Source organism: Gadus morhua, chromosome 11, assembly GCF_902167405.1.
Source record: "Gadus morhua chromosome 11, gadMor3.0, whole genome shotgun sequence".
Classification (NCBI taxonomy): domain Eukaryota; kingdom Metazoa; phylum Chordata; class Actinopteri; order Gadiformes; family Gadidae; genus Gadus; species Gadus morhua.
The window spans coordinates 2,553,633-2,569,979 of record NC_044058.1 but is presented as its reverse complement, the minus strand read 5'-3'; the positions used below and the strand labels follow the sequence as shown (position 1 = coordinate 2,569,979).

Below are 16,347 nucleotides of genomic sequence, written 5' to 3'. Positions count from 1 at the left end.
CACTTTGGTCTGCCATCGTCAGTCGCTACGGTCGCTACTCGCTACTGTCTGCCGTGGAATCAAAACAAACCCTCTAGTTGAGGACGCGCCTTGATGACGCGGGCCCGAATGCGCCACAAGAAGCAGACGGAAAACCTTATATATCCATGCAGCAAACAGACAGGTCTGTCGGCCAATAAGGTCATTCGGTCCGAAGAATTTTATGGGTTGAAGTTTTCACTAAATATTATGAGAGTAAAATAATTGTTTGTTTTTACTCCTGGTGGGTCTGTCTTGCATATTAGAGTGTTATTACCTTATTAATACCAATTTAACCTTATCCAAAAAAAGTGTAAAAATGCAACAAAGGTAAGAGTCCCTTTAATCGCGCGGTAAAAAATGTAACGCCGTTAAATTTGGTTTGCATTAACGCCGTTAATAACGCGTTTAACTGACAGCTCTAATATTTATATATATTTATTTATTATATACGGAGACCACCAGACCTCCTCGAAGCAACGAAAGTGGTCAATTAAATTCAAGAAGGGCCGGCGAGAATAGGTATATATTGCCATACCGTCAATATAAATGTCCTTAATTTCCGAGAGGATGGTCAATGGTCAGATACAGATCTCGTTATAACAATAATTTATATCGATGTAACGAGAAAATCTGTATTGATGACGCCAAGAAAATAAAGGCTAGGCCTACATGGTTAATTTAAATTATTCAAATGAGTTGAACATGAAGGTATTTACTGTCCACAGAAATAAGTCTGTCCCCATCCAAAACGTCATGTCGACATTGTGCGACTTTGCAGTTCCCATAAAGAACTTCCCGCCATTCACCTGTAGCATCACAACCCGATTCCTCCACGTCCATTTCGTGTTTGGAACTGGATGGTGACAGGGATGAACCGCGCAGGTCGTAAAGCCACTTTAGACGGAGAGAGGACTAGCCTCTTTACCTTCTGGGAGATGGCATCTGTGACCTGTTGGTGCCGGCTGGCTGTGATTTCTCAGACCAAAGACAACGGTAGTGAAGGTACATCCCCTCCAGGGATTAATGACTCCTCGTGAGGTAGAGATGTTTACCGCTGGCTCCGCAGCACTCCTCCAGAAGCAATAAGGGTCTGTCACTGAAACAATAACGCAGTCTGAAAAGTGTCCATAAATCAGAGCTCCTTCTGCTAACCAGAGCTTTAATCAACGTTTATGACATCCCTTTGTCTCTTTATTGCCGATATATTTCTCAACCGGGACGCGACTATTAGAGGTGTAAAGAGTCGATACATTGTGGGGCAATGACCCCCACTAAAGCGGAGTTGATCTATATTATGCTAAAGCTTTTAGGCTACTCTACCATCTAGCCCTTTTTCTGAGCAAAGTCACATTGAAAAATGGGGAGCTGTTGCGTAATTCAACTACTGGTCGGAGTAGTTATAAAATGAGCCAGAGGCCGAAACATGTATTTCACAAGCCCCTTAAGGATAGTTTTAGCTATTGTGTATGTATGTGTCCCATACCTCCTGGACATGTCAAGAGAGCTCTAGGTACATGGCCACAATCTGTTGTTAGGTTGAGCAAAGTGAATGACATGCGACAAAGACTGTGAAATATTACAATACTTCTAACTTTATACGAATTCACAAAAAGATACACAATAAATCAATTATTTTTTGATTATTTGAGTCATTTTTTACATTATACACACACACACAAATGACAAATATCGACATATTTCTCATATGCTTATTTTAATCAGTCCAATGGTCTTGGTCTTTACATTAAGAATAAGAAACAAAGAAAATCATTTACATGTGACGTTGCTTGGTAATCAGTGAAAAGAGATTTTAGCAGAATAGATACTGTCCACATTGAGATTGTTAAACAACCTATTCCGTAATCGCTGGTACAGAGTATCACACGTTTAACTACTATTACCCCATCTTATTTGACTGGCCTTTAATGAATGAATGAATGGAGAGTAATGCGCAACTTTCACTCATTAATAAATAAAAGTAAAAAATAAAAATACAATTCAACCAGTTAACTAGCCTATTGTAATGGGGTGTGTTGCAATGCTTTTGCCATATTATCCCACACTGCTCCCAGTATCCTTGGAAAAATGGGTTTGCCATTACTGGTGTGCCTTGATGAAGGGCTGGTCCCAGCAAAGTCCCATTACAGCACCACCAGGCCTAGATCCAAGACTTCTCCGCTGCCAAATACACGTGAAGAGAGAGAGAGTAACGGCATACAGGCAACGTTTGATGGATTGGTGGAAAATCTAAAGGTTATAGGAATAGGCAATGACATCTTTGGGAACACATTTCCCGTTTCATCATCTGCCTGTGTCCGATGATTTAACCTTTATAATTTGGAACAATGGAGGTAGGGTATTTGTATTATCATCATCCTTCTCATCGTTTACACCACCATCATCATCATCATCATCATCATCATCATCATCATCATCATCATCATCATCATCACACAAACAAAAATGATAAACAGCTTTATATGAGTTTTTTCTTCCACAACTGATTTGAACACTCAAAGTAGCATATCACATCCCTGGAAGTTGATTGAGTTGAATAATGTCGTGACATGAATCAACCCCTGGTCTACTTGCGTTGCTTTACGGATGAATGATACTCATGCTAATTTTTGCGTTAAGTTTGTGGATATCCTACTGTTCCAAAGTAATTTACTGATGTGTTGAAAAACACTGCCACTCTGTGGCGACATCGTGTACAACAACACGATGTGGGTCGATATAAATGGATGTCTTCTTTATGTTTCTCAGCATCAGCGGCGCTCATTTTTCACACTGCACTAGGTATAATAGGGGTTGACACTTCCGTAAGTCGTGAGCTTTGATAGGCCTATGGCAATTCACAATTGACAATGTGCATGGTGTCAATAACACACACACACACACACACACACACAGACACACACAAACACTGTGGCAACCCGGCCCGGGCCAATTAAGGACATGCAGCTCACCTGAGGAACAGGTGGAGAAGCAGGGCTTAAATAGCATGCTTCTCCACTCATTCGGGGCTCTCCCAGCCCTGGAGCTCCTTACGGAGAGACCGGTCCTCGTGGATGACGGGATTCCACCCACGAAGGATGGGACCGTTGATTCCTCCCAGGTTTTTCGTTATTTTGTTTTTTCAGAGACTTTGTTATGTTAAGGATTAAACATGCCTTTTGGGATTTTTCCCCTTAAAGTTGTGTCCTGTTTGGGAGGAGGTGGTTCGCTCACCGTGCTGGGTTGACACACACACACACACACACACACACACACACACACACACACACACACACACACACACACACACACACACACACACACCGCCCCCAAAGGCGAGAAAGCTACCGCGAGCACCACCTCTGGGCTGGGAGGCTGGGTTTTGTAACAGGTTAGTGTAGCGTATCATTCAAGCTGTTTACCAATGCCATTTTGGGTGCTGCCCGAGCTGAACATTGAACTGGTCTTTCTGCAGGAATGAGATAAGAAAGTGGTAACTCCAAAATAGCAGAACATCTACATTCGATTAGAGACAATACTTAGATTATTTTTACAAATGGATCTAGAGATCCAGTTAGTGGGAAGAGCTGGGTTTAAGATGTATGTGGAGCAGCTGAAGATTGGCCGGCACATCTCTAATGCGAGCTCTTTTTTCACATCTGACTTTTTTTCATTGTGTCAAAACTCAACACGCAAGCAAATGAGACACATGACTGAGAATAGTGGCGAAAAAATAAAAGGGGCACATTCTGGACAACATGGGGGCCCCACCAGCGGACACAGTTGCTTTTCGTACTTGATGGTGTTTTGTTCCCCTAACGGAGCCTTAAAGGCAGCGCTGCCTGGAAGGTCCTATCCCCTAACCTTAGCAAGCGCTGCCTTGAAGGTCCCATTCGGGGCACTTATATATTACATCTCCATGTAGCACTTAAAAGAATAGTTGGGCTCATAATTTAAACGGGGGGTCTGGGGGTCTTCCTCCAGAAAAAAATTGCCTCAAAGACACTGTTTACCCTTATTCTAGCGACTTTATAAACACCAAAATGAGTTCACATCATTGTGCACTTTCACATTTTAGCCAAAGAAAGGAGGATGCCTTACTGCTTTCATCTTAACTAACATTTAGGTAAAAATTAGACTGGAGAAAATTCAATGTGCCGCTACCATACAGTCTTTGACCGCTGACAGCCAGCTACGGAAACATTTAAGGAAGTTTTCCTTCATGTTGAGGTGATAGCTGACCATTATCGTCTCTCTTGCATGAAATGACCTACACTTGAATGATCTTGAACGCTAAAAAAATGTATATACATTTTAAACGGATTATGCAAACTGAAAATATTAAGTTTTTCTAACTTCTATCTAATTGCGCTTTTCCACTATGGGTACTGACATACTCTTAATCCGCTTTTTGCTTCGTTATCCAGTGGAGATTTAAGTACCACTCGATGTAGCTGTTTGTCATGGCGACGCCACATGAAAGCAACGCCTCGCATTCCCCGTTCGTCAGCTACCAAAGAGAGGAACGTCTGCACCTCAATAGCTAACCAAAACATGTTTTTTTCGGTTTGCCATATTCTTGCTCCAGAGGGCACATCATCATCATCAGGGGCAACCTAGGGCACTCATTACTTTTTGTTCACGTGTAAAAGGGCAGCCAATAAGGCACTTTCTCTAATTTGAGAGGGCACTTTAGCACACTTTTTCAAACATGGGGGCACCAGACGGGCAGAAGAGCACTAGAAGGGCACTATAAGAACCAGACGAGCAGAAGGGCACTAGAAGGGCACTAGAAGGGCACTGGAAGGGCACTGGAAGTGCACTAGAAGGACCAGACGGTCAGAAGGGCACTATCAGGGTACTAGAAGGGCACTAGAAGGGCACTAGAAGGACCAAACGGGCAGAAGGGCACTATCAGGGTACTAGAAGGACACTAGAAGGGCACTGGAAGGGCACTAGAAGGACCAGACGGGCAGAAGGGCACTATCAGGGTACTAGAAGGGCACCAGATGGGCAGAAGTGCACTTGAAGGACCAGACGGGCAGAAGGGGACTATCAGGGTACTAGAAGGACCAGACAGGCAGAAGGGGACTATAAGGGCACCAGACGGGCAGAAGGGCACTATCAGGGTACTAAAGGGGGCACTAAAAGGGCACCAGACGGGCAGAAGGGGACTATAAGGGCACTCATTAAGGCACGTAATTTATTGTATGAAGGAGCACCCTAGAGGGCACCTAATCATGTTTTGCACGTGAAAAGGGCAGCCAATAAGGCATTTCCTCTCGTTTTCGACACTCTTGAAGGGCACTTTAGCGCGCTTTTTCAACCATTGAGCCACGTGGCTCAATGGTTGAGCCATGCCTCCCCCCCCCTGAGTCCGCCACTGACTGAGAAATATATTCACATCTATGTCAAATTGAAACTCTTCTATCGAAACCTAGCAATCCTTTGACAAAATGTCACTATGATGATAAAATGATACACACTTGTATCATATGAAAACACTTTCAGATCAGCAGCAACACACTAGTCGGGTTTAGAAATGGCGAGTTTAATTTCAAATGGTTCATGGTTGGTGTACCAGTTCCGGAACAAAACAGCCCGAAGGAAACACACATTATCCCAGACAACAAACCTCGGCTGCACTGATCTGTCCAGTTCAGCTGCATCATGAAGTGCATCACGCTGGATCCAAGATGGCGCGGACCGCTCCCGCAGCTGTCAAGCCGGCACCGCTAAATCTATGTTATTTGTTTGTATTCTGGGTGATAACACTGGATATTTTTGCTAATACAGCACTGGGTATAATCACATACAACTCCCAGGCACTCATCGACATCGAATTATCAACTCACTTTATACGTAGTCCATCTGATGTTTGGGCTCGCTCGCTCCCGGCTGAGATCCTGAGGAGTGCAGCTCAACAACCTCGGAGAAGATCCAGAGGGAAACGCGGAGGGGTGAAGCATGCCCTGAGGGCCCGCGTACACAAGCCACCCTTGCCAAGTATCATGGTTGCCAATGTCCAGTCCCTGAACGATGAGAAAGTGGATGATCTCCGTTTGCGTTGTGCATTTGAACGAGACATAAGGAACTGTAACATCTTCCTCTTCACTGAAACCTGGCTTAATCCGTCCAAAGCAGACCACTCCATAAAACCGATGGAGAATCTCTCCGTTTACCGGTCTGACAGAACTTTTGAGGAGTCCAAGAAGGAGGTGGCGTAGCCATCATGGTAAATGAGTGCTGGTGTCACAGCGGAAGCATCACCGTGCTGCGGCGCTTTTGCTCCCCTGAGGTGGAAATCCTGGCAATAAAATGTCGGCCTCACTATCTTCCACGCAAATTTACATCTGTGGTAATCGTAGCAGTGTACATTCCTCCCCAGGCATGTACAAAAACAGCTCTAACAGTGCTTCACGATGCACTGAACAGCTACCAGGCTAGCGATCCAATGGCCGCGCTAGCGGTTGCTGGCGATTTCAACAAGGCGAATTTGAAGAAAGTGATGCCAAACCTTTATCAACACATTGACTGTGCTACGAGAGGGTCAAGAACACTGGATCATTGTTATACTCCGTTTAAGGGTGGATACAAGGCCCAGTCTCTTGCTCCTGTAGGGAAAAGCGACCATGCTGCTGTCTTCCTCTGGCCATCGTATGTCAACAAACTTCGGAGGGAACCCCCGATGACGAGACAGGTGCGTCGGTGGACGGACCAATCAGAGGACAGCATGCGAGTAGCACTACATGAAGCACTTTGGGGTACGTTCAAGAACTGCACTGTAGATATTAACACTGACATTAATGTGCTCACTGAGAATGTCGTTAATATTATCTCCACAACCACAGACATGCATGTCCCCAAAGTGACTGTTAAAGTATTTGAAAACCAGAAACCATGGATAAATAATAATACCCGGAATGCCCTGAAACAACGCACGGCTGCATATAAATTAGGATTGGAGACTGGCAATATGGATGACTACAAAGCAGCAGCATACAATGTGAGAAAGGTAGTGAAGGATGCCAAGAGGGAATATGTGGAGAAGATGGAATCCAAATTCCAGCAAGGAGACCTCAGGAGCGTATGGCAGGGGCTAAAAATCATGACGGACTACAAACCCCCGCCCCCCTCCTCGGGAGGTGCAAGTAAGGAGTTGGTGGATAACCTCAACCCTTTTTTTGCACGCTTTGACACCTGCCAAGGGGCCATTGCACCAGGGAGGGAGAGCGACGGAGTAGGAGGGAGTGGAGGACCACTCGTTCTCTCTGAACATGATGTCAGGAGGACACTTAAGCTGGTGAACGCCAGGAAGGCTGAAGGACCAGATGAGATAGCGGGGCGGGTTCTCAAGGTCTGCGCCGATCAATTGGCACCAGTGTTCACGGCTATATTCAATCTGTCCCTGGCACAGTCCATCATCCCCATATGCTTTAAAAGGTCCACCATCATCCCCAAACCCAAAAAACCTAGACCAGCCTGTCATAATGACTATCGCCCAGTTGCTCTTACCTCTGTGGTGATGAAGTGTTTCGAGAAGCTGGTCAAGGCCCACATCTGCTCTTCACTGCACCCTGGACCCTCTACAATTCGCGTACCGGCCCAACAGATCCACTGAGGATGCCATTACTCACATATTACACATTGTCCTATCACACCTGGACAAGAGTAAGGGGAAAGTGCTGAACTATGTGAGACTATTATTTGTTGATTATAGTTCAGCCTTTAATACCATCCTCCCCTCCACCCTCATCAAAAAGCTCAGGAGCCTGGGGCTGAACGACGCCCTCTGCAGGTGGATCCTGGACTTTTTAACAGAGAGACCTCAGGTGGTGAAAGCTGGCCGGCACACCTCATCCCCCCTCACCCTCAACACAGGGGCCCCCCAGGGCTGTGTTCTGTCCCCTCTACTGTACTCCCTGTACACCCACGACTGTGCAGCCATCGCAGACTCAAACACCATCATAAAGTTTGCTGACGACACCGTAGTGGTAGGCCTAATCCAAAACAATGATGAGACGGCCTACCTGGAGGAGGTGAGGTGCCTGTCACAATGGTGTCTGAAAAACAATCTGCACCTCAACGCCAGCAAAACGAAGGAGATGCTGGTGGACTTCGGGAGGACACAGGAACGGGACTACACGCCTGTATCCATCAATGGGACCCCTGTGGAGAGGGTGGATACATTTAAGTACCTCGGTGTCCAGATCACCGATGATCTGACGTGGTCTACCCACCTGGACACCGTGGGAAAGAAAGCCAGACAGAGACTGTACCATCTCAGGAGGCTGAAGAAATTCAGAGCCTCCAAACCAGTCCTGCAGAGTTCCCCAGCCATCCTGGCTACGGACTATTCTCCCTGCTCCGCTCTGGAAACAGATACCGCTCACTGGCGGCAAAAACTGAGAGACTAAGGAAGAGTTTCTACCCCCAAGCTGTGAGGTATCTAAATGGCACTGATTAAAGCACTTTGAGCAACTGCACTTATTGACATACAGTATATATTTATTTAAGTAACCCCCCACCCCGCTCCTTAGACTTTGTGCAATAACCTCTGACATATTGAATGTATTTACTGTTTGTTATGTTTGTTATGCATATATTTAGCATGGAGCCGACTGTGAACATTTCACTGCAATGTATTGTGTATGTGACAAATCAAATCTGAATCTGAATCTGAATCTGAATCATCTAGAAATGTGATATGTTGGGTATTGTAGGGACCTATTTTAGCATGAAGGTGCAATTACCCTTGAAGACTTATGGCGGCACACAATGATATATTTCCCCCGCTTTGCCCCGGGATGTGCACAATTGCCCTTTGGCCTTTTTGTAGCTGGCTGATAGATGTTCAGTATTGTAAGTAAGTGTTTTCAGGTGTTTATTTAAGTATTTTCAATTAACCAATGTGTTTTGTATTTTAATAGATGTGTTTTCCCAATGGTACTCTGAGAATTCCTTTTTGAACTGTGTCTTATGTATGAAATAGTGTGTAGTGTGCAGGAGCAAGTGTGTTGCAGAAAGGAGCAAGTGTGTTGCACAATTGCAACTAAATGTCAAGGCAGCGCTTTTGTTTAAGGTATGGTTAAATGTGTTTAAGGTATAGTAACAAAAACTTCAAGTTGTGCTACTTTGGTCTAAGCATGTGCCAATAGTGTTCAATCAATTGGCAAAAACTGTAATGGCAATCCTATGGGCTTTAAGGTGGATTGAGGAAACCAGACCTAAAGAGGTTATCATCTGTTCTGACCCTGCAGCTTCTCTGGAAGCTTTAAGAGGGGGGGGATCTAAGGCTCGACCTGATATTATAACTGACATTCTAACTGTGTTTTTTAGAATTGGGTTTAGATCTAACATAACCTTTTATTTGGTTCCGGGATACGCTGGGGTTGGGGGGAATGAGCAGGTGGCTCAGATTGCAAAACAGAGTTTGAGTAGAGTTTGAGGTAGATGTTCATATATCCTGGCGAGAGTCGAGCTGAGAGAAATAATTAAAGAAGGCTCAATGATGGAATGGCAGAGAGGGTGCGAAAAAGAAAGCAGGGTTAGACACTATTTCTCTCTACAATCTCATGTTAAAAAAGATATACCTGAACTTGTCAGTGCCGTAGGGATTCAGTTAAACTGTGTAGATTAATGCTGGGTCATATCACTTTTTATTTATTGTAGGAAAACATGTGTCTGGTTTATGTGATTGTGGGAGTTCTGAGACAGGGAAACATATTTTTCTGGAGTGTAGAAAATATAGGTCAGAAAGACATGCATTATTTGTTGGGACTGTTGGGACTTGGAGTTCAGGCTTTTTCGTTTTTTTCCTTGTTTGGACACTCTGAAAATCATAAACTGATCACCAGGGCAGTTTTGCAGATCCTGCACAGTTCAGGAGTGTATGTAGCAATCTAGTTTATCATCAGACTTGTGGAGGGCAGTAATACGCTGGACAGTATCCAAACCAAGGCTTGAAAACGAAATTATTTTTCAATCGTTCCGCTCCGAACGGAACCGGTATATTTAATGTTTTCGTTCTTGCATTCCGCCACCAACATATCGTTCCTGAACCGGTTCGGAACGTAAAATAACGTTCGTTCTTAACGTTCTGGCAGTGTTATTCAGCCTAGTCTATTTTTGTGGTCAATAAAAGGGTGACCAGATGTGTCGCTTTGTGCGGGACAGTCTCGCATTTCCATTACTTTGTACACGTCCCGCAAATTGAGAGACGTTGTCCCGCATTGTTATTAGGGCTGGCCGAATTATTCGAATATTCAAATACTCGTTGGGAAAATTAGTATTCAAAGCTTAAATCAGTATTCGGAGCTTCGTTGTTTCACGTAGGGCCTACGTGACGTTACCAGAGCGAGGGAGGCAAACTATAAGCGACACCAAGCAGAGAAGCGAGAGAGGTGGAGGAAGAATAGATATCTTGTTTCCCTTTACTTTATAACAACATTAGCGGGATCTCGGGAGGAAAATAAATGCTTAGTGAAATGCTAACCTTAGCTTAGTTGTTTGTTTACGTTCGCTGTACAGCGCCGCGCAAATCAACTGTGACTGGCTTGCTGCAGAGCGTGAGCGTCTTGCGAATACCCGGTCAATATAGTGGATATAATATGGACACATAAGAAAATCAATATTCTGTATTTGTTATGGATTTAATGTACAAATTCCCTGAAAAGATGCACGTTCCAGAATGAATTGAAAAGCTCCCGCAAGGGCTGAGATGGCAGAGGACATCTGATTTGGTACGGAACAACAGCTGTTCGCTTCCACGGGGAAAAACTAAGTAACTCCAACTTACTTAGGCCTACTAATTAACGTTCAAAAGCTATTAAATCTTCAACAAAATATGCAGATACTGTCAAAATCGGTTCCAGGGAGTATATAGGGATTATTAATGTTGTTTTTGATGGTGTGTTTTTCTGGAATGAGTATTCGAATATTCGCTCAGAAAAACCAACGAGTATTAGTAGCCTAAAAAAATGGCATTCATGCAAGCCCTAATTGTTATTGACAGTCAGACTACATTTTTTAAATAAGTGTTTTATAATCTGGCATTTATCAAATAGCTGTGTGTAGACACAGCCATGTGAGGGCTGTCAACAGGGAGGGCGGGCTGTCTAATCATGTCAATGAAAATTGGACGCGGACGCAGGTTAAGGGCACGCCCACCAACAAGAAACAATGCAAAGGTGATATAGTGGACTCGGTTAATTTAGCTCACTCTACCTTTGTCGAAGATAGAGCTCAGTGCAACTGTTGCTTCCAACTCGCCTCTCGCCAGGGTGGTGGTGGGAATTTGTGACAACTGAGCTTAGCGGGCGGCGAAGTGAATATTTTTATTTTTTCATGAAATAGGCTATACTTTTGTGAAATTTTATAGGCTACATAGAGAACGAAAAAAAACGTTATTAACCGGTTTCGGGGATTTCAGAATAACGTTTCTGTTCCGGAACGGTTGAAGACCGTTCCTCGTAAAATTCCGTTCGTTTTCGGTTTTTGTTTTCGTTCCTTGAACCGGTTCGGAGCCCTGATCCAAACTGCCGGAAACTGACAAAAAGAAGAAGAAGAAGAAGAAGAAGAAGAAGAAGAAGAAGAAGAAGAAGAAGAAGAAGAAGAAGGACAGCACCGCCTCTCGTTCCAGCATCTGACTGCTCTCTTTCTGCTCACCGCTGTCTGTCTGTCTATCTGTCTGTCTGTCTGGCTGCTACAGCCATTGCCGCTGTCATGCCAAATTTGTACCGGCTGCCAAATTTGTACCGGGCTCGTCATCCATACGTAATCCATTCCAAACCTGCCTGGCAACAGATGATCGCGTCGTCCGTTGCCTGGCAACGGACGATCGCGTCGAATGACGTGAAAGGTTCACGAACATTCACGAACCTTCTATCTAGCGATCCGTTATCTGTATTGTGCTATTTCGTACTTGACCTGCTTTAAACACGCTAAATTTGATTAAACAACTAAATACAATACAAATATAAAGTAAAAACAAGTGTTATCTAGCGATCCGTTTTCTGTATTATGTTATTTCGTCTTTGGCAACATGAGCGCGAATGTTTTTTGAAACCCGCTTTAAACACTCAGTTTACTAGCTAAATTTGATTAAACAATTAAATACAATACAAATATAAAGTAAAAACAAGTGTTATCTAGCGATCCGTTAACTGTATTATGTTATTTTGTCTTTGGCAACGTGAGCGCGAATGTTTTTTGAAACCTGCCCGGCAACGGACGACGCGATCATCTGTTGCCAGGCAGGTTTGGAATGGATACGTATGGATGACGCGCCCGGTACAAATTTGGCAGCCGGTACAAATTTGGCATGACACCGCCACCGCCTCCTTCTTTTCCAACATCTGTCGATTCGGAGGCTGCGGGCTGAGTTGCGACTCTCTGGCCGAGCTGATCGGGCACATCGAAGAGAACCGCATCGGTAAGAGATTCAACAATATGCATACTCAAAGCTGAAACGGGCGAAACCGTTACGGTTTCGATCTATCCGGTTTCGAAGTATCTCCGTAAAGACGAAGCCAAGCGAAACCGGATAGATCTGTAGAAACGCTGTAGTAAACATTCCAGGCCCATAAGGGGCGCTGCTTCTGGTACACAAATCCAGAAGAAGAAGAGGCGAGCATGCGCATAAAGGCTGCCCCCCGAACCACTAACAACACAAACAAACAGCTCTTCTACGATGGCGAACTAGATTCTCAATAAATAATGGCTTAGCAACCCAACAAGGGACATGATATGCTGCAGAAAGATTACAAGCTTGTAGTCCGCCATCATATTTTTTGTTGTGATTTCTGAGACTCCGCGGGCTTAAGAGCCATTGGCTAGGAGGTCGAGGGGTGGGGCGATGACGTCATGGTTTGCGGTTTCAGTCGGTTTCAGGCGTCCACACGAAACCAAAACGAAACCGGATAGATTTGAAACCACCTCCGAGGGTGGTTTCAGAAGTTTGCGGTTTCGGTCAGCGGATTCGCCGGCTTCGTGTGGACGGAAGGCCGAACCGTACAAAACCTTTGCGGTTTCGCCATGGATTCGGCTTTGTGTTCACGGGGCCTCAGTATACACACTCCGCCATGGCCAAGTTTTTCCCACTAGCAAGTAGTGACTAGCAAGCTAGCTAGTGACTTCCTGCATCCTGACAGTCCTGTTGCTCGGTGGAAGGTCCTGTTGCCATGTGGACACTCCTATTGTTAGGTGGACGGTCCTTTTGCTAAGTGGACTGTCCTGTTGCTAGGTGGACAGTCCTGTTGCTAGGTGGAAAGTCCGTTGCCAGCTGGACAGTCCTTTAGCTAGGTGGACTGTCCTGTTGCAGCATTCTTCGAAGAAAGTAGTCCAATCCGGATCGCTTTTAACTCACTTTATTTGTTAAAGTATTTCGGTATGGTAACTACGGAGCAAAAGGAGGGGAAGTGTGTCGAACACGTGCTGAGCGACTCCCAGCTGATCAAAACTGTAACCCAGCGAGTCCTGTGCTACCAAGAGTTTCTGCCGTCCCACCTCTCTGTAGAGACTGTTATGGTCAAAATCCACGTGGCCTGTGTGAAGTGGGCGTGGCCGGTGTGACGTATTAGCCTCGGCCTCTTCACTTGTCTGAGGTGCTGCCTTCTGTCGATGGATCAGCTATTGCAGCCTTCAGTAAGGTCCTGCTCCCCTTGTGGCTATGTATAGTATTTACGGCTTATATGTTTGGTCATGCTTCCTAGTGGTTATTTGAGGGCAGCTCATGTTCTTAAAATACGTAACAGTTGAAAGTTCTGTTGCCAGATAAACAGTCCTTTTGCTTGGTGGACAGTCCTGGTTCTAGATGGACAGTCCTGTTGCTAGATGTGGTGCTTGTCCATGTACATTGCGGAATACTCAATTCCGTACGATACACTTCTCAGTTCATGCCGAATAAATGAAACGCTTAAATGCTGCCATTCAGACATGCTGCCAGTCCGACATGCCGCCAGTCCGACATGCAGCCATTACAACATGCCCCCATTCCGAATTTGTACCGTCTACGTAATCCATACGTAATCCATTCCAAACCTGCCTGGTAACAGATGATCGAATGACGTCGAATGACGTGGGAAGGTTCATGAACATTCACGAACATTCACACTCGTTCATTACATTTATTAGCGTTGCTAACTTTATATTTGTATTGTATTTAATTGTTTAATCGCATTTAACTAGTAACCTGAGTGTTTACCGTTCTCATGGTCTAGCTAGCTAGCTTGTGTTCATTTAATTTAGATCAGGGGTCTCAAACTGAACTTACATGGGGGCCGCTGGAGGTAGAGTCTGGGTCAGGCTGGGCCCCATCGAGTATTCCACAAAGAAAAGGAGCACAATTTACCAAATCTAAGTTAATGATCGGGCAATAATTAGATCATGTTCGCTATGTAATCGCGGACAGGGGTGGAAACCGGGACAATTTAGCGTCCTTTGGTTTTTGTCGGGACTCAAGACACGCAACTCAGAATTGGGACTGCCCCGGCAAAACTGGGACATCTGGTCACTCTATCACAAGTCATAACGCGCGGCCCACACTAACACTAAACTTTGATGTCAAGTAGGGGGCCACAAAATATCATCCTGCGGCCACAATTGGCCCCCGGGCCGTGAGTTTGAGACCACTGATCTAGAGCATACAGCTCCACTGCAGCTGAGAGAGGCCTTCTGGAGGAAAACTTCTTAAACGAGTACCCAGTAATCCTAATGCTCCTTGACGTCACTGCCAACGATGGACGAAAGGTCGGGACCCTCATTGACCTGGCATCCGACACAAACTACATAACGCACAAAGCTGTGAGCGAGCTGAACCTGAGAAGTGAAGGCGTGTCACTGGTGGTTTACGGTGTTGGAGGGATGAAGGTGTCGTTCGCAACCAAGCGCTACCTGCTGAGAATACGTGTCAGCACTCCAAGAGGAACCCTCAAGTCACATCAACTGATCTGCTATGGACTTGATAAAATTGCAGAAGTTCACAGACATGTTCCAGCTGTCAAGTTACAGAAGATCTTCCCAGATGTTTCACTCCAAGACCTTGCGAGACCAAGGGAAATACAACTTCTGATCAGCCACAAAGAAGGGCAACTGGTACCCCAGAAAGTTTGTTCCGTCGGTGACCTGGTGCTCTGGGACGGCCCGCTCGGCAAAACAGTCAGAGGCACGTACCCAGACCTCTTCGAAGAAGTCACCTTAACGGCCCATATGTCAGAGACACACTTCGCAAGATCCATGAGAACTGCAGCAGTCAAATACACTGAACTCACCTGTAAGGATCCAGTCTCCTGCCAGTCTCCCGACCATCCAGCCCAGTCCAATACAGCCACTAGCAGCAGAGACTTTCTGAAGTGGTGGAAATGGGAAAGCATTGGAGCCGAGATGTGGAGGATGACGTTGCGGGAATTGCCAACCTGGAGGGAAAGAGAAGACGCTGGCTGAAGAAAGAGAGATGGAGATGGTGAGAGATGGCTTGACGTACGTGAAAGGGGACCACCACAGCCCTGGACCACACTGGCATGCCAAGTATCCGTGGACAGAAGATCCAGCATCTCTCCCCAACAACAAGAGAGCGGTTGAAGCCACATTTTACAGAACGGAGAAGCAGCTGGCGAAGGAACCAGAGTGGAAGAGGGCCTATGCTTCACAAGTCCATGAAATGGTTGATCGCAAAGCTGCAGTGAAGTTGTCCAAAGAAGTTCTGCAGAGCTGGACCGGGCCATAAGTGGCACATAAGTCACTTGATCGGAAACAAATCCACATTCATTCTCCACTCCAGTGAGGCTAGTATGGAACAGCAGCCAGAAGTACAGACGTGTGCTGGAGGAAGACGCATATGTCGATGACCTCCTGACCTCTCACAACGACCTCGACCACCTGAAATGTCTCAGGTCCAACATCGAGCAGATCCTTAAAGCAGGAGGGTTCCTCATGAAGCCCTGGGTCTACTCGGATCAAAGTGGGAGGAAAGGGCAGAGAGGTGAGAAGATCGAGTCAGAGACCATGATCCTGCCGAACCAGCTCACCGAAGAAGATAACAAAGCCCTAGGCCTCGGTTATACCGTTGAAGATGACAAGCTACATGTCATGGTTGCAGTGAACTTCTCTAAGAAAAGGAGAAAAATGCGCCTCGGCCAGGACTTGCTGAGAGAAGAAGTAAGAGAACAAACCCCAGATCCACTCACCAGAAGAGAACTGTTAAGCCAAGGCCCCGTTCACACGAAGCCGATTTCATGGCGAAACCGCAAAGGTCTTGTACGGTTCGGCCTTCCGTACACACGAATCCGCTGACCGAAACCGCAAACTTCTGAAACCACCCTCGGAGGTGGT

At 45.6% G+C, this 16,347-nt stretch overlaps 1 protein-coding gene across 1 annotated transcript in view; it reads left to right on the top strand.

Annotated features, from left to right (window-relative positions):
- Positions 1–12,339: 12,339 nt before the first annotated feature.
- Positions 12,340–16,347, top strand: part of LOC115553796 (juxtaposed with another zinc finger protein 1) — a gene marked incomplete at its 5' end in the record, with an annotated part of 219,932 nt that continues 215,924 nt past the window's right edge. Inside the window, 1 exon segment of the mRNA XM_075074215.1 lies at positions 12,340–12,451. Coding sequence (XP_074930316.1) covers positions 12,340–12,451 — 112 coding nt within the window.